This window comes from Trichophyton benhamiae (genome assembly GCF_000151125.1).
Source record: "Trichophyton benhamiae CBS 112371 chromosome Unknown contig01462.26, whole genome shotgun sequence".
In the NCBI taxonomy this organism is placed as follows: Eukaryota; Fungi; Ascomycota; class Eurotiomycetes; order Onygenales; family Arthrodermataceae; genus Trichophyton; species Trichophyton benhamiae.
This window is the reverse complement of record NW_003315085.1, coordinates 254,571-274,143: the sequence shown is the minus strand read 5'-3', so window position 1 is coordinate 274,143 and position 19,573 is coordinate 254,571. Positions and strand designations below refer to the sequence as shown.

The 19,573-nt window shown below is 51.4% G+C and overlaps 8 protein-coding genes across 8 annotated transcripts; 3 read left to right on the top strand and 5 right to left on the bottom strand.

The window, feature by feature from the left end:
• Positions 1-538: 538 nt before the first annotated feature.
• On the bottom strand, positions 539-3,356 carry ARB_02698 (uncharacterized protein; the record flags this gene model as incomplete). Its single annotated transcript, XM_003011130.1, has 4 exons — positions 539-582; positions 644-2,103; positions 2,171-3,111; positions 3,189-3,356. 4 exons carry the CDS (start codon positions 3,354-3,356, stop codon positions 539-541), a joined length of 2,613 nt encoding a protein of 870 aa, XP_003011176.1.
• Positions 3,357-4,231: 875 nt separating this feature from the next.
• ARB_02697 (GPI anchored cell wall protein, putative) lies at positions 4,232-4,869 on the bottom strand (the record flags this gene model as incomplete). The annotated part of the gene is made up of 3 exons (XM_003011129.1): positions 4,232-4,464; positions 4,550-4,698; positions 4,778-4,869. The coding sequence occupies 3 exons, from the start codon at positions 4,867-4,869 to the stop codon at positions 4,232-4,234; spliced, it is 474 nt and encodes a 157-aa protein (XP_003011175.1).
• A 120-nt stretch (positions 4,870-4,989) lies between these two features.
• ARB_02696 (uncharacterized protein) lies at positions 4,990-5,307 on the top strand (the record flags this gene model as incomplete). Its single annotated transcript, XM_003011128.1, has 1 exon — positions 4,990-5,307. The coding sequence occupies one exon, from the start codon at positions 4,990-4,992 to the stop codon at positions 5,305-5,307; it is 318 nt and encodes a 105-aa protein (XP_003011174.1).
• Positions 5,308-5,379: 72 nt separating this feature from the next.
• On the bottom strand, positions 5,380-6,000 carry ARB_02695 (phosphoribulokinase/uridine kinase family protein; the record flags this gene model as incomplete). Its single annotated transcript, XM_003011127.1, has 1 exon — positions 5,380-6,000. The coding sequence occupies one exon, from the start codon at positions 5,998-6,000 to the stop codon at positions 5,380-5,382; it is 621 nt and encodes a 206-aa protein (XP_003011173.1).
• Positions 6,001-7,270: 1,270 nt separating this feature from the next.
• On the bottom strand, positions 7,271-8,179 carry ARB_02694 (uncharacterized protein; the record flags this gene model as incomplete). Its single annotated transcript, XM_003011126.1, has 1 exon — positions 7,271-8,179. One exon carries the CDS (start codon positions 8,177-8,179, stop codon positions 7,271-7,273), a length of 909 nt encoding a protein of 302 aa, XP_003011172.1.
• A 1,369-nt stretch (positions 8,180-9,548) lies between these two features.
• On the top strand, positions 9,549-10,874 carry ARB_02693 (uncharacterized protein; the record flags this gene model as incomplete). The annotated part of the gene is made up of 1 exon (XM_003011125.1): positions 9,549-10,874. The coding sequence occupies one exon, from the start codon at positions 9,549-9,551 to the stop codon at positions 10,872-10,874; it is 1,326 nt and encodes a 441-aa protein (XP_003011171.1).
• A 912-nt stretch (positions 10,875-11,786) lies between these two features.
• ARB_02692 (uncharacterized protein) lies at positions 11,787-16,695 on the top strand (the record flags this gene model as incomplete). Its single annotated transcript, XM_003011124.1, has 12 exons — positions 11,787-12,091; positions 12,154-12,241; positions 12,319-12,348; positions 12,447-12,511; positions 12,571-13,021; positions 13,098-13,931; positions 13,995-14,471; positions 14,533-14,667; positions 14,728-15,006; positions 15,071-15,278; positions 15,340-15,643; positions 15,822-16,695. The coding sequence occupies 12 exons, from the start codon at positions 11,787-11,789 to the stop codon at positions 16,693-16,695; spliced, it is 4,050 nt and encodes a 1,349-aa protein (XP_003011170.1).
• Positions 16,696-17,634: 939 nt separating this feature from the next.
• On the bottom strand, positions 17,635-19,018 carry ARB_02691 (methionine aminopeptidase, type II, putative; the record flags this gene model as incomplete). The annotated part of the gene is made up of 4 exons (XM_003011123.1): positions 17,635-18,009; positions 18,076-18,671; positions 18,747-18,881; positions 18,979-19,018. 4 exons carry the CDS (start codon positions 19,016-19,018, stop codon positions 17,635-17,637), a joined length of 1,146 nt encoding a protein of 381 aa, XP_003011169.1.
• Between the last annotated feature and the right edge of the window lie 555 nt (positions 19,019-19,573).

Genomic DNA, 19,573 nt, shown 5'->3' with positions numbered 1-19,573 from the left:
CATACTTGCTATTTCACGAGTTTCTTTTTCTTACCCCAGCAGTCGGATCCCCCTTTCCTTTCTGGCATTGATATATGTATATACCCTGCATCCTTTTTGTATAAGCTGGTCATTGGGGAGTTTATAGTCAGATGTTTTGCTTCTGTCATGTGTGTATATGCCATGCGTGTTTATACCTATGTCTAGGTAGCATGGTGTGCAGTATGACCACCAGGTTGCTTTGATAGCCTCTTTTTTATTAATATCATAATAACTGGCAAGCTGGTCATTCTAGATACTATGTAAATAAACTTATGACAGTCATAGAGAATAAGAACCGAGACATGCAAGAAATATAGTCCAATTGAAATATAAAAAATGTTAAAAAGGAAAAACATTATATTTGACATTAACTTATCCATCTGACTCGTAGGCAACATGAAACTGAGAAACCATGCAAAGGGGGAATGAAAATGGCGCGGTTGGTTAAGGATATGGAGGGTATGTATAGCACGTAGCGTACAATTTTGTAGAGGAGTCATATAGGTTAGTTGGACACCTAGCCGCTGCACATCACACACTCTTCTTTGTTCTCAATGCTGCCTGAAAATAGTTAGTTTCCATGCTGAAAGGATCCGTCTAATTAATGTTGGTGATAACTTACAGGCAAGAACTTTTTGCGAGTAAATGTCTGCCTCTGTCTGGGCATCGCCTTTTTCATCCTTCGACTCAGCCTCGCCCGCCTTCTCCGCTGACTTGTCTTCAATAGCAGCCTTAGAGCTTGGCATCGGGGTAGGTCTAGATTCTTCATCTGGTGTAGTCTTTTTGGATACAGGAGTTGAAACTGCCTGCTGTGTTCCATCATACATGGGACGAGGAACGGCGGAATAAGAGGCTCCTGGGCTGGCAGCGCCAACACGTTTTCTCATAGCTGCATTTGTGCGTGCAACGTTGGTGTCAACAACCTTGAGTTGCTCTTGGTCTACTGTGAATTGAATTGGAGCAGACGCAGCCATGGTACGGAGATAGTACATGCCGGTCTTGAGACCGAGCTTCCAGCCGGCGAAGTGCATACTGGTGATTTTTCCCATGGTAGGCTCTTTCAAGTGGATGTTGAGGGATTGAGACTGGTCAATGAAGGCGCCTCGATCAGCGGCCATCTGAACAATAGTACGTTGAGAAATTTCCCACACGGTCTTGTACAGAGCCTTGATATCTGCTGGGATATTAGGGATGTTTTGGATGGAGCCACCGTCGGCGATGATACGATTCTTCATATTGTCGGACCACAGGCCGAGATCGACTAGGTCTTTGAGCAGCCATGGGTTGACGACTTGGAACTCGCCAGCAAGCACGCGGCGTGAGTAGATGTTGGAAGTGTAAGGTTCAAAGCACTCGTTGAAGCCAAGAATCTGACTGGTGCTGGCAGTTGGCATGGGCGCAAGTAGTAAACTGTTACGGACACCGTGCTTGGAGATCTCAGCTTTAAGGCCATCCCAGTCCCAGAGGTCGGTTGGCGTTACGTTCCACATATCGTATTGAAGGATACCCTGAGAAACAGGAGAGCCTTCATAGGAGGAGTAGGGACCATCAACCTTGGCAAGCTCACACGATGCGGTCAACGCAGCATGGTAAAGGGTCTCGAAGATTTGGGTGTTCAAAAGTTTGGCTTCGGGCGAGTCGAAGGGCAGTCGAAGAGCGAGGAAAGCATCAGCAAGGCCCTGGACGCCGACAGCAATGGGACGATGACGGAAATTGCTTCGTCGTGCCTCTTCAACTGGGTAGTGGTTCCCGTCTATGATTCTGTTCAAGTTTCTGACAACGACCTGAGTAACTTCATGGAGTTTGCCAAAATCGTATTCCCCGCGAACAGCATCCACAAAGGTAGGAAGGGCGATGGATGCCAAGTTGCAAACTGCAACCTCATCTGGGGCGGTATATTCAACGATTTCAGTGCAAAGATTTGAGCTACGGATGGTACCAAGGTTCTTCTGGTTGCTCTTTCGGTTGCAGGAATCCTTGTAAAGCATAAAGGGGTTTCCAGTCTCCGTCTGGGCCTCAAGAATGGCGTACCACAGCTTCTGGGCCTTGATGGTTGTCCGGCCTCGACCTTCCTTCTCGTATCTAGAAATGGGGGTTAGTGGCGTCGTATTGAGTATATATGACTGAAAGATGCGGAGAGAACACTAACTTTTCATACAAAGCCTCAAACTCTTCTCCGTAGACATCAGCCAAGCCAGGAGCCTCATTGGGGCAGAATAGGGTCCAATCGCCATTCTTTTCAACTCGCTTCATGAACAAATCAGGAGTCCACAAGGCCAAGAAGAGATCACGGGCACGGACTTCTTCCTTTCCATGGTTCTTGCGGAGGTCAAGGAACTCAAAGATATCAGCGTGCCATGGCTCCAGGTAGATAGCAAAGGCACCTGGACGCTTGTTGCCGCCCTGGTCGACATATCTGGCCGTGTTGTTGAACACACGAAGCATGGGGACGATTCCGTTGGAGGAGCCGTTGGTTCCAGCAATGTAGGATCCGGTGGCACGGATACGGTGGACGTTAAGACCGATACCTCCGGCAGTCTTTGAGATCAAAGCACAGGTCTTCAGTGTGTCGTAGATACCTTCGATACTGTCCTCCTTCATGTCAATCAGGAAGCAGGAAGCCATTTGCGGTTGCGGGGTTCCGGCATTGAAGAGAGTGGGAGAGGCATGGGTGAAGTATTTCTGGGACATGAGATTGTAGGTTTCAATTACTTTCTCAACGTCCTCACCGTGGATACCAACGGCAACTCGCATTATCATATGCTGTGGCCGCTCGGCAACCTTGCCGTTGGTTCGTAGCAGGTATGACCGTTCAAGTGTCTTGAAGCCGAAGTACTGGTAGTTAAAGTCACGGTCGTACACAATAGCCGAGTTGAGTTCTTCAGCATGTTTCATGACGATCTCCCGAGTCTTCTCAGATATCATGGGAGCTGGCCGGCCGTTCTTTGGGTTGACATAGTGATAGAGATCCTCTATGACGGACGAGAATTGCTTCTTGGTTTGTTTGTGGAGGTTCGACACTGCTATTCTTGCAGCAAGAATAGCATAGTCTGGATGGGTCACGGTCATGTACGCAGCAGTTTCGGCGGCCTGTGAGCCTCCCGTCAGTTACTTTGCCACAACTTCGGTGTAATAGATACGGGGACGGGAAGAGACAAGAGACGCACCAGGTTGTCGAGTTCGACTGTGGTAACCCCCTGGTAAACACCGGAGATGACTCTCTGTGTGATTGCAGCTGCGTCGACATGTTCGGGGTCAAGGCCATAGCACAGTCTCGAGACGCGGGCAGTGATCTTGTCGAACTGCACTCGCTCCTTGCGGCCGTCTAGCACCATGTTAGCACCCATCTGCAGCCAAATAACGGCCCTGCAAGGGTCTGGGGAGACGTACCTCTCTTGTAGACGAACATCTTGCAGGCAGTGCTCTAGGGTCTATGCCGGCGGCGGGGGAACAGAACAGTACGTGAAGGGCTGCGTGTTCCGGTCGACGATGCTCCTTCGGTGCAGGGACTGCCTTCTCTGAGCCAGCAGATGACGAGCAGAGGCGGACAGGACGGCTGTTTAAGGTTGGTGATGGTGATGCTGGTCTTTGCTATCTCGCTGGCGTTGTTGCTGGCGGTTTTTTTTGCAGTCGAAGAAGAGTTCGCGATTTCAACTTTCGCGGCGCGAGAAATTTCCAATTTATAGAAAGCGACGCGTCTTTCTTCTTTTGGGACGCGGTGAGGAGAGGCAGAAAAAGAGTGGAAAGAGGGCGTGATCACGTGATGATGTCAAACGCGCTTTTTTTTCTTTTTTTTTTTTTTATTTGATTCGATATTATTATTATTATTATCATAATTATTATAATTATAATTATTATTATTAATGATTGATGCTGTTTTTAGATAGCTTTAAGACTTGTTTTATATGACGACATATGTAGATTTAAGAGAGGAAAAGAAAAGGGGAAAAGAGAGATAGAGATCGATCTCAGGGTGGACTCTCGAGATAAGAGAGAGACGCAGTAATAAGAGACAAGATTATACAGCAAGGAATGGGAAATGTACAAAACGACGCACACGGTGCACGTCACGATGCTTCTAATTTGCTATTGTACACTATGTATATTTGGTGCCGCTGCATAGTGGATAGTGGAAGCAATGCGGAAAGGGCAGATACAAGATGCGATGCAAGAAGTATTGGCTGGGCAGCAAAGACCGAACGACAGCGCTCTACATGGCAAGGGCTCCGACAATGGCAAAAACAAGAGCGATGAACACCGAGTCGGCCTTCTGGAGCGAGCCGACGTTGGACTCGGTGTATGGAGGCGTGGTGCTGGTGGGAGACGATCCCATGCCGGAGCTGGGCTTGGAGCCAGAGCCAGAGCTGGGGCGGGAGCCGGAGCCGGAGACGGAGGAAGTCTGAGACGGCGAGGAGGAAGAGGTAGTGTTGGCATGAATGAGAGCTGGAAAATTTTTGTTTTCTTGTTAGTTCTCTTCGGACACTGCAGAGGGGGAGCGTTGTGGGATGATGTCGGGAAATGCACATACTGATCTTGAATCCGGCCTCACCGCAAGACTGCTTGTAGGACTGCAGGGCTTCCTTGGTGCTGCTCCCGCATTTCTGGGCAATCTCCTTCTGGACGCCATCACTGCCAGAACCGCAGAGGTGGTCGAAGTCACCGGGATGTCCGCCGGAGCTATTGAACGAACGGCCTGTTAGCCCTGCATCTCGACCACCCTCACCCATCCACACCACTGGGCAGAGAAACTACATACCTGACCACCTCGAGCAGACATGCAGGAGGCAAGGCCGCGACAACGCTGCAGAGAGCGAGGAAGAGGAAAGCAAGGACGGATCTGGCCAACATGACGGCGGTTGATCGGGGTCAGCAGGAGACGGGAGACGGGCTAGAGAGAGAGAGAAGAAAAAAAAAAAAGGAGACAGCGGGTGCGTCGAGCGTGAGATTGAAGCGACAGACGGGCGTGTAATGAGCGTGGTAGACCGGGCTACTGAGGAGGAACGAGCGAGCGAAGTTGGTGAGCGAGCAGTGAAAGGAGAGCAAGCAAGGCCGGCTGTGGCTGACGATGCGGAAGATGAAGAAGAGGAAAAGGAAGAAGAAACGGAAGAAAAAGAAGTCGGCCCTGCCAAGCCGTCCAGGGCATCCCAAACACGTTACTTGCTGGCTCCTTGCCACCCGGGGCGGGCTGGACCATGGAGCATTTACCCGTCGCCGGGCAGGGCGCTGGCGCTGGTTGGCCCCAGGGCTGCAAAGGGGCCGCAAAGGGGCATCTCGAGGGTTGTCTAGACGTCGTGGACGAGGGAAGAGAGAGTCGAAAGCACATGCGTTGTACTACCTGCCTGCAACTAGTTGAAGTAGCTAAGGGGTCTTCCACCGCGCGTCCTCCCTGCTGGCTACGATCTCGGCCACGGGCAGACGGTTATCTACAATCTCCCGCCCGTTGACCAGGTCGTTCTCTCGCGCCCGCTTGTCGGCCTCCTCCTCGTCCTTTGCAATGCCGGCACGGACATGCCGCTTGACCAGCCGCTGCCTGGCTACCTCAAAGTCCACCTCCACGAACCACAGCTCGTCCAGCAGCGCGGCGGCATCGCTCCACGGCTTCTTGTCGAGAGCGAGGTAGTTGCCCTCAAACAGCAGTATCCGCGCCGTGGGGGGGATGGGGATGTCGTTCTCGACGGGGTCCTTGACGGCGTGGTCGAAGCTGGGCGCATAGAGCGTCGGAGAGCTCGTGGTCAGCGGGCTGCGGAGCGAGTTGATCAACGCTGTCAGCTTCGTGGGATCGAAGGTGAACGCGGCCCCGCGGCGGGCAAAGGCGAGCACCGGGTCGGGCATGGCTGACAGCTGGGCTCGTGTGAGGTGGTAGCCGTCCATGGCGATGCAGGCAGCCACGGGAGACGGGCTCATCGCGTTGAGCCGGTGGACGACGGCCGTTGCCAGCGAGGTCTTGCCCGAGCCGGGGATGCCGCTGATGCCCACCATGTAGCGCGCTGTCGGCTCCGTCGATTGGAAGGCCCCTACGCGAAGAAATTTGTATGTGAGTTAAAGCACCCTGCCCTGCCCGTAGGTTAACTAGGTAGATTGATATAGAGGTCGGTCGCATACCCCATACTTTCTGGGCCAGGCGCTCGACCTGGTCGTCCATGGTTTTCAGCCTGTCCGCTGGTTACGTGGAGATATACACTGGGTTCAGAGCACTCTGTCGGCCGCCAGCAGTGACGGGATGTAGTGATATCGTTGTCCGGGTCTCTCTTCTCTGGCCCTGACGGAGGCTGATCCGTGGATGCTGCGGGATGCCCGCTGAGGTTACGTAAGCAGCTAGTCAGTCCAAACCGCCGTCTATCAAGAACGGATTTCAAGGCAAGATCAAGACAAAACAAGACAAAACAAGGTGGGAATGCGGAGCTAACATCAAGATAGCTGTGGGAACCGCTCCAGGGTGCCCGGGGGGATGTTCACTGCCTTAGGTCAACTTGGCTTCTGCCGGAGCAGGATTCTCCTCGAAGACCGAGTCTACTACATCCAGCCTGGAGAGGAACAATTGCATGCCTCTGCTCTCGTCTTTTTCAGTATAATAGCTATTAGATATATTCGTCTTTATTCTTTGAGGCAACGGAATATATCGGTTCAGACTGGGAGAGAAATTTTGTACTATGAAAAGTGCAGGGCAGGTGCTTACTATACTAACTCTATAGAGGATAAGGCCCGAGGTGCGTGCGATCCGGATACTATATAGAGCATGCGGGAGATATTACATACAAGACAGGGGCCTGATCAGGCTTTTCTAGTCAATAATTGTCTTAAACTTGGTTGTTGTGCTGCTGTTCGGGGGATTTTGAATAATATAATATGCGGAAGTGGAGCTTCGTAGAAAACAGGATTTAAGCTTAAAACAGCGCAGCGGGAACGGACAAAAACTTCGTGCTTCTTCCCGCCCTTTAGGTATCCTTGCCCTCGGCAGTATTCATAGTATTCATGGACAGGTCGTGGGTTTGATGTGACTGATATTAACGTAGAGACGCGGCTGTAAAGAGTAAACTGACAATTATAAATCTGACATCGCCTCCCTGAAAACCAACGTAAAATACGGCGCCATTTTGTTGTAGGGGAAAAAAAAAAAATAAGATATGGCTACACAGTAATATATATATGGCCGTCATATCTAAGAAGAGGAAAGAGTCATAATGCGTGAAATTCGCGGGTAGCAAGTTGAAGAGGCCAGCTCTTCCAACAAGAAGAGAGAATACGCGGTTCACTCGGCGTTTTGATCACGACTTAATTCACGGTTCAGTTCGCGATTAATGATGCGAGTGAGGCCGGCGGTCGCCCACCATTCATCGGGGATGTCATCTCGTCTGCTCAGAAGGTTGAGGGTGTCGTGGAGTAGTTGTAGGCCCGCTGCTTCATTCTCGAGTGTGAAGGAAGAAGCAGTCGGAGCGGAACTATCGGTGGGCGTGTTGCTCTCGGACTGGGGTTGTGCAGGGTTCTGTGTCTGCGTTGGCGTCTGCGATTGAGACTGCGATTGGCTTCGGGACTGACTAGGCCGTCTGTAGCCCCGATGCCGTTCTGGGTCGTGGTCTTCTGCCTCTGTGTCTGAGTTGTCGGAGGAAGAGATATAATCACAATTTGCAGGGAAGGAGGGAAACGGGTCAAACATTATATGCATGCGTGCAGAGACGGAGGAGCCAAAAGACGAACTGGGGGTGAGAGAGGTAGGTGCTGCGGTAGACGACCGTGAACCACCAGAGCCAGAAGCGGAGGCAGACGCAGTGGCGGAGGTGAAAGAGGAGTCTGCGCTGGGGAGATTGTTGTCCAGAGGGATGGTGTTGAGCAGCCTAGCCCAAGTGTCCGATACATCGGGCACTTCCTCGTCCGCAGACATGACAGATTCGGCCTGGGAAAAGGAGGGAGCGGGTATGGCTGAAGGTGAGTTCCGTGCAGTGGCTACAGAGCGGTGTCCTACGCGACGCAGGAGAGGCATACTGGCATCCATGGTTCCCTCAGTGGTAGAGGAATCCTCCGCTTCTGCGATGTTAGCCAGACTGGCATCCTCGGGATGAGCTGGTGCAAACCGGGGGGAATATGACGGGCGGCCCCGAAGAGAGTTGGGGGCCGCCAGAGGGAGTATGTCCTGGCCATGCAGGTCTCTGGGGATCCTCATGCGTCGGCCAGGAGAGGCATAGTTAACGCTATCGCGCAGTAGCCGGCGGCCTATCTCGCGACGACTGAGGCCCGCCGGCGCCTCTGCGCTGTCTAGACTGCCTGTGGTATGGTCTACCACCGGATTTCTGGCGATGCGAGGGAGTGGCAGCTCCCGGTCACTGCTGCGATCTCGGTCGATGGTCCGGGTGACAGGATCGAAGATCAGAGGCCGGTCCCTCAGGTCGCGGACAGTAGTAGAAGTAGTGCGGCGACTGGTCTGCAACCTGCTGAGTCTTCTGCTGGACTGTGGGTGCGGGTGCGGGCTGCGTCGAATCGAGGAGCGAGCAGCTGCGGTTGGGTCGGATGGCGGTTTAGAACCGGCCTCTGCAGAGACGCGAACGCCCGACCCGGCACTCGGACGCGTGCGAGATGCAGGAGGAGTGTAGTCAAGCCTGTCAGTCCGATGTTAGTGTATCTAGACGCGGTCCTGGGGGAAGGAGGACTGTTATGTTGGTGCTCGATGGCTGTGGTAAACAACTTACGGGATGCCCATGATTGCACAGCAACGGCGAGTATTATGATTATGGGAGGGGATAACAAGGGCAGAACAGGAGAAAACGAAGGTGAATCTCGAGATGCAAGCCAGCAGACGAGATGAATTATGACTGGGACCAGGTCGAGGGTCGAGGGTCGAGGCAGGCTGCGAGTGAAGCTGAACTGGCGGTGGTCTTGTCGATCGATCGATTTACGAGGATGAAACGCGCGAGACAACGAAGAATCTCAGCCACAGCCAATTATAGCCACGCGAGACTAGTTGAAGGCAAAACACGGAGCCCAGCAGCGGCAGCGGCAGCAGAGGAACACTTGGAGCAGGTCTATATCGCTTAGGGCTCCGTATATGCAGCCGAAGCTGAAGAATAAAAGACGATGCGGCCGCCTGGCCGGGGTGGGTGAGCGAGACCCTGAAACGCTGCGGAGGCGTAGAGACCGTCGCGGCCGGGCAGGACAACTGGAAGACAACTGCAAGATGACAGCGAGATGACAGCAAGATGACAGCAAGATGACTATCTCTGTCTTCTTCTCTTCCTTTTCTCTCCTTCTTCTGCTTTTCTTCTGCTTTTCTGCTTCTTCGACGTCGCTTTTTTCTTGGAGTTGAAAAAGAAACTTCACGTGACCAAGAGCCTCATCCGAAAGGGGAAGAAGAAAAAAACATCCGAAAAACGACTTCGAAAGCACCAAAAAAAAAGCCACGAAAAGGCCAGAAACGACACGAAAAGGCGGAAGAAACACCTGAGATTTGCCGTTTAACGACCGAGCCGGGCGACGAGAGACGATACACGCACGGAGAGCGAGACGCAGAAACAGGTTCTAGCATGGGCATTGGCTGAATGATTGACCTTGGCCTTGCCCGCATATCCCGCCTGGTGCCGGCCAGCTCGCTCGCCTGGAAGGCCATCCACGTCGCCGGCACCAACGGCAAGGGATCGATAGCTGGCTACCTGTCGTCGCTGCTGACGGCCGGCGGGCTTCGCTGCGGCTCGTTCACCTCGCCGCACCTGGTCGACCGCTGGGACTGCATCACCATCAACGAGCGCGCGGTGCAGGAGTCGCTCTTCCGCCATGTCGAGGAGCAGGTCAAGCGGCGGGACGCCAGCCTGGGAGTCGGCGCGACGGAGTTCGAGCTGCTGACGGCGACGGCCTTTGAGATCTTTCGGCAGGAAGACGTCGACGTGGGCGTTGTCGAGGTCGGGATGGGCGGCCGGCTGGACTCTACGAACATACTGACGAGCGAGAGCGTGCTCGTCTCGGTGATAGCCAACATCGGGCTCGACCACCAGGCCATCCTGGGCAGCACGCTGGCTGAAATTGCCGCTGAGAAGGCCGGGATCATGAAGCCCGGGGTGCCGTGTGTCGTTGACGGGACCAACGAGGAGCAGGTCAAGAGCGTGATCAGGCACCACGCGAGCAGGGCCAACACGACGGCCACCTTTGTCGAGCCGGACAGCATCGTCTCTGCCTACCCGCAGCTCCGGCAGCGATTCCACGACCTGGCGGCCCAGCCACACCAACGGTCGAACATTTCGTGCGCCGTTGCTGCCTTGGAACATGCTCTGCCGCGGCTGCGGGCAGACCTGAAGCCCACCGATCTGCTCCCGTTTCTGCCTCTCAACCCGCGCGCCGGCAGGCTGCAGCTCGTCGATCTCTGGCCCCTCATACCTCGCCGTGACTCTCCTGTGCTGCTGGACGGTGCGCACAACCCGCAGTCGGCCAAAGTGCTGGCCTCCTACGTGGACCAGACCCTGCGCCGCCCGGAGGCAAACATCACCTGGGTGATCGCCGCGTCTCAGGGTAAAGACCTACCAGAGCTGTTTGGCAGCTTGCTCAGGCCGGGGGACAATGTGGCAGCCGTTCAGTTCGGCCCTGTGGACGGCATGCCCTGGGTCAGAAGTGTGCCCACCGCCGAACTGCTCGCAACGGCCAGGTCTATCACCACCAGCAGCAGCCGTGGCACAACCACTCAGTTTGGACACGACATCCCCCAGGCACTGCAGTGGGCACACCTCACCGCCGCTGACAACCCCATCGTCATTGCCGGCAGTCTCTATCTTGTCTCTGATGTCTTGCGTCTGCTCCGCCAGACAGCCGCTGCCGAAGCAGAAGAAGCAGCAGCAGCATCAGACACCGCCGTGGCTCGCACCGCCGCCTCTGTATAATACTAATTCATGCATATACATATACACTTCTTTGTACTAGACTTTGGGATAATCCGGTTTTCTATAGATCTACAAACAGCTCTATCCCCCCCTTTTCCCCCCAGACTTGTCTCTCCTTAGCATTTACCCGAGGTCGTACAGCAGCGAGACGACCAGGGGATGCGCCCTCTAGCGCAGTAGACTCCCTCTGCCTCTAATGGCTGTAGATGTAGCGAGCTGTAGCCGTTTCTCTCTCTCTCTTTCTCTCTTCTCTTCCTCTTCCTCTCTCTCTCTCTCTCTCTGTCTGATAAGCAACGCCCCGATAGAAGCGCCAAAAGAGCCCCCGCTCACCCTTAAATTTCTTCTTCCTCAGAGACGCAACGAAACGAGGGCCAAAAAAAAAGCAAAGGAAGAGCACTCGCATGCTGGAGAAAACATCGCTGCAGGCCGCGAGGACGCTCCCTGTTTGCTGACCTGACTGACAGACCGACAGACCGACAGACTGACAGCTCCCTCCGCCCCCTGCTCGCTTCTGCTAACTAACCTAGTTACTCCCTGCATCGCTTTCGTGTCGTCCGCCGCCATCGCCAACGCCGTCCCGCAGACGCAGCCGCAGCCGCAGCCACAGACGCAGACGCAGACACAGACACAGACACAGGCGGAAGCGCACAGAGAGACGCAGCGACAGAGAGACATCGACGGGCTCATCGACTCCACCATCGAATGCTGTAACTCCCGCTGGCTCGCCGTCCGCGTCCCCGACTGACATGACCAGACCACAGCCGTCGCCACTACTACAAACATCCCCTTCTTCTCCCCATACACCGCAAGTCCGCTGCCTCCCCGCGAGCAGACGCAGGCATAGCACGGCTGCTCCCCCGCTAGCAAACAGACGCAGACACGCAGACACGCACTGCACGCACCGGCCGAACGATGGTGGTGTCCCGACCCCGCGAGCGCGAGCAACAGGATAATGGAGACGCCAGCGCCACCCGCACCTCAAATACCCCTACCAGGAGGATGTCGAGAGCTGACTCCAGCCCGCCCAAGAAGGACCGGGACAGGGAGAGGGACCGGGACAGGGACAGGGACCGGCAGATCAAGTCCTCGGCCAAAGACGTCGCGGAACTCACTGACTTTGTATGTCTTCTCTATCTTGCCGTGAGGGAGGGAGAGAGAAAGAGAAAGAGAGAGGAGGGGCGGGAGTTGACAGACAGTGAATGGATGGAATGGCTAATGTGCCTCTACAATAGCAATTAGGGGACTGCCTGGGCAAAGGTGCCTTCGGGTCTGTCTACAGAGCTCTGAATTGGGGCACCGGCGAGACAGTTGCCGTCAAGCAGATACGGCTGGCGGATCTGCCAAAAAGTGAGCTGAGGGTTATCATGGTAAGTGGCCCATTGAGCGGACACACGCATATATCTACACATAGCTCGGTTTTGATCTAATACGTTACCCTCTGCAGCAAGAAATAGACCTGTTGAAGAATCTAGATGTAAGTTGCGGGCCGGCTTGAGATTCCCCCCCCCCCCCCCCCTTGGATCAGGAACCCGACATCAAATCCACGGCTCCTAATATGCTTACCCGTCATAGCATCCAAATATCGTCAAGTACCATGGTTTTGTAAAGTCTGCCGAAACCCTAAACATCATATTAGAGTATGTACCTTTCTTATCTCTACCCTTCTGTTTGTCTGCCTGTCTGTCTCAGAATATAGATCTAACACGTCTGATAGGTACTGCGAAAACGGCTCGCTGCATTCGATCTCCAAGAACTTTGGCCGGTTCCCTGAGAACTTGGTTGGACTATATATGTCTCAGGTCCTCCACGGATTGCTATATCTGCACGAACAAGGTGTCATACACAGGGACATAAAGGGCGCAAACATCTTGACTACAAAGCAGGGCCTAGTGAAGCTTGCGGATTTTGGTGTCGCCAGCCGAACTACGGGTCTTCATGAGTCCAGCGTCGTCGGAACACCGTACTGGATGGCTCCCGAGGTTATTGAACTATCCGGTGCTACAACAGCTTCGGATATATGGAGTTTAGGCTCAACTGTTATAGAACTGCTTGAAGGGAAGCCGCCGTACTATAAATTCCAACCCATGCAGGCCTTATTCCGCATTGTCAATGACGACCACCCCCCGCTGCCCCAGGGCGCTTCTCCTGTGAGTTTCCTTTATTTATCTTTGATTCTGGCCTTGGTGTTCTACTATGATGATAGCTGCTAATAACCTAAACTAGGCCGTACGGGACTTCCTGATGCAGTGCTTTCAGAAGGACCCGAATCTACGGGTGTCTGCCAGGAAATTGCTCAAACACCCATGGATAGTGAATGTTCGTCGATGTGACTCCGTTGTCCCCAAGAAATCAACAGAGTACGAAGAGGCAGTCAGGAGCGTTCAGGAGTGGAACGAAGCACTTCGGTCCCCTAATTCAAATGCCATCCGCAAGCCCTCCCAGCACCAGCAACCAGGAATAGGGAGTAGCCCTATCTCAACGCAAAAGGAACCTAACCCTCTAAATATACCAAACCGAGACACCTCGTCTCTATTAAACATGAATGCTGCAGAAAAGTATCGCTCCCCAGAGAACACCAACGATGATAATTGGGACGACGACTTTGCCTCTGCCATCTCTCCCGGTGCACTTCACCTGCCACACCTCAAACCACAAGATAATTTCGACGGAATGCTATCTCCTGAAAAATTGAAAGCCTTTGCATCTCTTGAAGGCATAACGGAGCTCTGCCAGACAGATAACCCCGGTATAGACAATGACGGCCAGATTAACGATGCCATGAATAATGACGAACCCGACCCCTTGCAAACTATTCGGCCACGTTCTCGAAGGTCTTTTGATGACGAAGTTATGCCACCACGCAGCCCACGCAGAAGGCATAGACAATACCCGGTTTCTGCGTTTAGGAGAGGGCCGATTATATCGTCGACGTCAGGAGCGGTGAAACCAATTCGTCAACGACCAGCAAATTTCTACGAAGAGAGCTCCGTCGAAGATTATTCAGATCTCATTGAAGCAAACGATGAAGTTCTGGAAAGTAAATTATCTGCCATGCCGGTAAGAACCAATTGGTTGTCCTCTTTTAGAATAAACAATTAATGCTAACCTAATGGTCTCTAGGGCATCGGACAAGACGAAAGTGCAGCCCATACACAGCCCGTAATGGGCCAAGAGATCTTCTCGGGAGATGAAAACACCCCCGTAAAACCAAGCGTACATAGGAGAAAGAGGTCAGAATTTGCTCGATCTCGATCAGCTATTGAGATAGAAATGTATGCAGAGGATGAGGCAGACGAGGACTTCTCTGATATTCTGGGCGACAATGAAAATACCCTTGTCAAACTGGAGAGTGAGGAGGGCTCAGATCGTAGCACCTTGATGCTCAATTCGAAACTATCAACAAACTCATGGCTGGGAGACATTGATGACGAGGATGATCCGTTTGCTCAGCTAGAGGAAGGCCTAGACGAACTCGACTTGGAAGCTAATATTGCACGAGATAAATATGCACGGCTACGCAATCAGGTGGAGGGACTTGTTAGCTCTTTGAAAACCTCACAGGACGACGAAGTTCTAGTGGATATCTCAGAGCAATTGGTACGTCACTTCTGCCTGCTGAATTTTTTATTCAACAGTGTGCTTACTAGACTTCTCTTAGATGACTATATTTTCAGATATGCCGGAAACAAAGTCTGTCATCATGAGTGCTCACGGAATGCTTCCTATTCTAGAAATTTTAGACACCTGCAGGCGCCGGGATGTAATTTCCAACTTGTTGAAAATTGTCAATGCTGTAGGTTATACAACGTCTTCTTCACCCCTATCGATGTGTTACTAATGTGATTGATAATAGATCATCTACAATGATTATGAGATTCAGGAAAATCTGTGTTTCGTTGGTGGCATCCCGATTATCAACAAGTTTGCTTCGAAGAAATACCCAAGGGAAATCCGTCTTGAGGCTGCGGCATTTGTCCAGCAAATGTACCAGACATCAACTCTGACATTGCAAATGTTTGTCAGTGCTGGTGGACTGAATGTCCTTGTCGAATTCCTTGAAGATGATTATGAGGATGAAAGAGAGCTTGTGCTTATCGGTGTCAATGGTATATGGAGTGTGTTTGAGTTACAGGTACGTATTAGGATTTAGATTATTCATTTGAAGCGGTTTATCAGTGACTAATTGAATTGTATAGGGATCAACTCCAAAGAATGACTTCTGTCGCATACTTTCTCGAAACTCGGTCTTGGATCCCTTGTCCCTCGTCTTGAGCAGAGTACTCGATGAGGAAGAGGGTGAAATGGCAGAGGTCTGCGAGGCTCGCATTTCTAACATCTTCTTCATATTCTCACAAGCCGAAAGCCACGTTAAAGAGATGGTGGCAGAGAGAACCGTATTGCATCGTAAGTACAGCCCATTAACTCAAGTGAATATATATCTGGCAGATGTTGACGCTTCTCTCAGGTGTATTGAAAGAATTGAAGAGAATGTCACCCACTCCTCAGATAACGATGCTCAAATTTATAAAAAACCTCTCCATGCTGTCCACAACTCTTGATTCTCTCCAAAACTCAAATGCTATTGACGTTCTAACTGAACTTCTCCGATCAACAATGAAAAAGCCTCATTTCCGCGAAGTATCAAATCAGATACTAAACACTATCTATAATATGTGCCGTCTAAGCAAGTCAAGGCAAGAAGACGCTGCTTTGAACGGCATAATACCTTTACTACAAAAAATTGTTAAAACAGAACGGCCATTGAAAGAGTTTGCACTTCCTATTCTCTGTGACATGGCGCATTCTGGCAAGGTTGGGCGCCGTGAACTTTGGCGTAACAAGGGGTTGACATTTTATATTTCCTTGCTCTCGGATCCATACTGGCAGGTCACAACTCTGGATGCTATTTTTACTTGGTGAGCGCTCCTTGTCGTGTTTGGATTGTAGAATTATCCTCTTTTTACTAATAAGTATTATCAGGCTCCAAGAAGAAACCGCCAAAGTTGAAGAGTACCTCCTCGATACCCAACATGGAGACTCTTCCTTCACTATAGCCATTATCCGATGCATGACAATATCAAAAGCCAATGCCTTTGAGAACCTCCTTGAGCCTTTGCAAAAGTTGCTTCGGCTAAGTCCCGCCATTGCAGCTACCTTTGCCAGGCCCGATATGTTTGAACGCATTGGGCAAAAACTACAGCATACTAAGCCATCCGTTAGAGTGAACTTACTGCGAATCCTATCTACGATATGCGATTCCAGCCAGGAACAATGTGGCCTGCTTCGTCGCTACGGTTTACTTGATGCTATACGAGAACTGCAGAAAGACTCTCGTGTCCTTGTGAGAGAGCTCGCGGGTCAACTAGTAAAGAACAGCGAAGATAGCGATAATGCAAGTTTGAATGGGTCAAAACGAAGGCAAAGACGAAGAAGCACCTCTACAGCTGCTCCACCTAGCCTAATATCCAGCCACTCCATGCCAGCTTCGCCTCAAGTGACTAGACCAATTTCCCAAAAGCCATATTACGAAGGCCGAGAGTCTTCTCGCCGTCAGAACGGACTCGATAGTTCTCTAAACCTCCGTCCTGGGAGCCGGGATGGTGGAAGGCCGCCAAATATTCATCCTGGTTTGTCGGGCAACGGCAGCACAGGATTACCGGGCAAGACGCCGCGACTGAATCATAGGTTATCACAACAAATACTTCCCGGCTCACCGCAAAAGGAAGAAATCAGGACCCCTACCACAACACGAACACCGTCCCTCCTTCAACCATCATCAAGGAGGCGCAGACAAACTAATACCAGCTCAAACTGGTCTTGAAAACGGCACGGGGACCTTGAGGTGCTGGAGGCCGTCTGTATTAATTAGAGCGGTTTGGAGTCGGTGCATTTGGTTTGTAGGGAGTTTTCAGTTTATCTTCCTTATGTAGGCGCAAAAACGGGGCATGCCGACTTTCCCTCCTCGTTCTGAGTACGGTGCAGCATGTCTTGTTTCATAACATTTGAAGGTTTGGACTTGAAGCCATAATTCAACTTACTTTATCCTTCCTTTATATACATTTATGCATGCTGTATATATGTACTATTACTTGTTACTGGGAAGGTTGTGTGGTCTGGGATGAGGATTGGCTGTGAAATACATATACAGTGGAATGAGCGCTAAATTTTTTTAATGAGTTGCGAGTGCCGCCGGACTACCATTTCCAAGCATTACCATTGCAGTTGCGTAAGAAGGCCAAATAGAAGCAAAGCATACAAGCCCTTGCCAAATTAGGGCATGAGTGTAGCATAACTCATCCCCCTTGAGGTTCATGGTGCATTCAACATAAAAGAGAGGCCGTAAGTTAAAATAGGTTTAGTAATCGTCACCGCGACTGATGACTTCTTTGACATTTGGACGGAGCAAGATAGTCTGTTAGTTTGGTTAGTGAGAGGAGAATATGAAAATTTAGCAGCTACCGTGGCTGGAATAAGACTTACATGCTCGAACTGGGCGGTATAAGATCCCTTCACATCACAGAGTGGAGGGTAAGCATCGACAAGTCCAGAGGAGACTAAGTTGTTCAACTATATATGAATGTCAGTGGGTGTAAGTAGATGTTTTGTAAGAATGCTACCTACCCCAAGAAGGTACTTTTCCTGTCCGAGACGATCAAGATATCGACGGCAGAAAGGTAGGGTGCCGAAGTTCTTGTTAATAAGACTATACAAGTTCTTTGCAGAAGACAATCGAAGAGGCACGCTTGGAGCATTTGGGACTTTAGCGTAGTGAGATGTTTCCATCTGTTCGTTTATACTGGGTTAGTATACCAAGCATATCAAACTGAGAACTGATAATGAAATAGTATAAGGAGCCACTTACATCATCTCTAACATATCCCTTTCCGGTACTGCCAAAGGTTTCGATAGCATAGGTTTCACCCTCTTCCATCTTGGTCTGGTCACCACCTTTGACAATCGGGACACTCTTGCCGTTGACTCCACCATGAATTTCATACTGGCCGATTGTGTGGCCATTCAGGTTACGAATTGCCTTGATAGGATAGGATGTTCCATTGAGTTCGAGCTCGTAACTCTCCATCGTCTCCTGGATCGCTGCGCCGATATCACTCATGCGGACATCGATACCAGCTTCCTGAATGGAATTACGTCGTTAGCCAAGGATTCAGTCAGCATATATTGGGGGTCAACATAAACATACTTTGATTCCGGTGTTAGTTGCCTCCTTGACGGCGGTAAGCAGAGGGTCAAAAACAGGATCAAATGCAACGGTGAAGGCGCTGTCGACGATTCTGCCATTGATGTGGACGCCAAAATCCACCTTCATGACATCACCGTGTTGAAGAACGACCTTGTTCCCGGCATTGGGAGAATAATGAGCTGCACAGTGGTTGATGTTCAATCCGGTAGGGAAGCCCATTCCGGCAACCAAGCTGTCTCCCTCTTCCAAACCCATGTGGCCGGTCAGGTGGCGGACTCCGTCCTCGATACCCTCCGCGATATCGGTAAGGGTGGCACCAGGCTTGATCAGCTCCTTTTGGGCATACTGACGGACCTGACGGTGGATCTCAGCGGCCTGGCGGTATTCAGTGAGGAAATCATTGTTCATACGATCAAGGTGTCGCTTCTCTTCGTTTGTGGTACGGTAGGAATTTTCGTTTAGATACTCCACGATTTCTCCTTCGGGGAAGTTGCTGTTGGGAAAGAGAGTGGTCAAGGGTATGCGAGGAGGACTCGATTGAACCTTGGCTGTCTTCTTCTTCTTCTTCGGCCTCTTCTTTTTCTTCTTCTTCTCCGCTACAGTTAAATATCGACTTTAGCATTATTGCTTTCCCGCAGGGTCCATGCAGGCGCGCGAGTGTCAAAACGAACCATTTACTTCGGCAGAGCCGCCCGCCTGCTCATCATCTCTGTCATCGTCGGAATCTCCTTCATTCTCAGCCTCTTCTTTTTCCGAACCACCAGCTGAGACAGCGTTGGCCTCGACAGAGCCGGTATTCTTGTTCACTAAAAAGGATTCTGTGTTAGATTCCCTATGGCTAGCCACACATTGCAAGGGCTATGATGGGGGGCATAAAAAGGGGGAATAATAACAATAACTTACAGTCAAGCTTCGCGAGCTCCGGGGCAGCCTGAGCAGCCATTATGGAGCAAATCGAGGTATTCAAATCTGTGGATGGTTGGGTTTTTGTTCCTTTTGGGCGGGAAGTGGGTTGGTTTTATACAGGTTTCTCGTATAGTTAACTAGTTAATTCTACCGTTGCTGGGAAAAATATTTTAGCGAACAACAAAAAGCTCGTTCTTGGAATCCCTGCATGTGACTCCGCTGGGATTTAGAAAAGAGCCGGGCCTGTACAATGCAAACAGAAGAGAGAAACCAAGCGGCGCTCTTCCGGTAGAGACTAGAGACTCTCTGCTTGTGTGTTCGTTTCCTCGCTGTCTCCGTCGTTACTGCGGGCGCGACTAAGAGCGGTCATGTGACCTTATCGGCGATAAGCTAGTTCGTCAACCTAACCAGCTTTGACCTACGTAGTTCGTTCCCTCAACTTCGTCCCGTCTGAAGATCGACTACGGACGTATATAGAACGACCCAAGGGTTGAGACGACAGCAGCCGCAGCAGCTGGAGAGCAGGCACGAGATATGAAGGAATGCCGTTTTGCTCCCATCCCCCGTGGCTGCGACATTCTCCGGCTTCCCT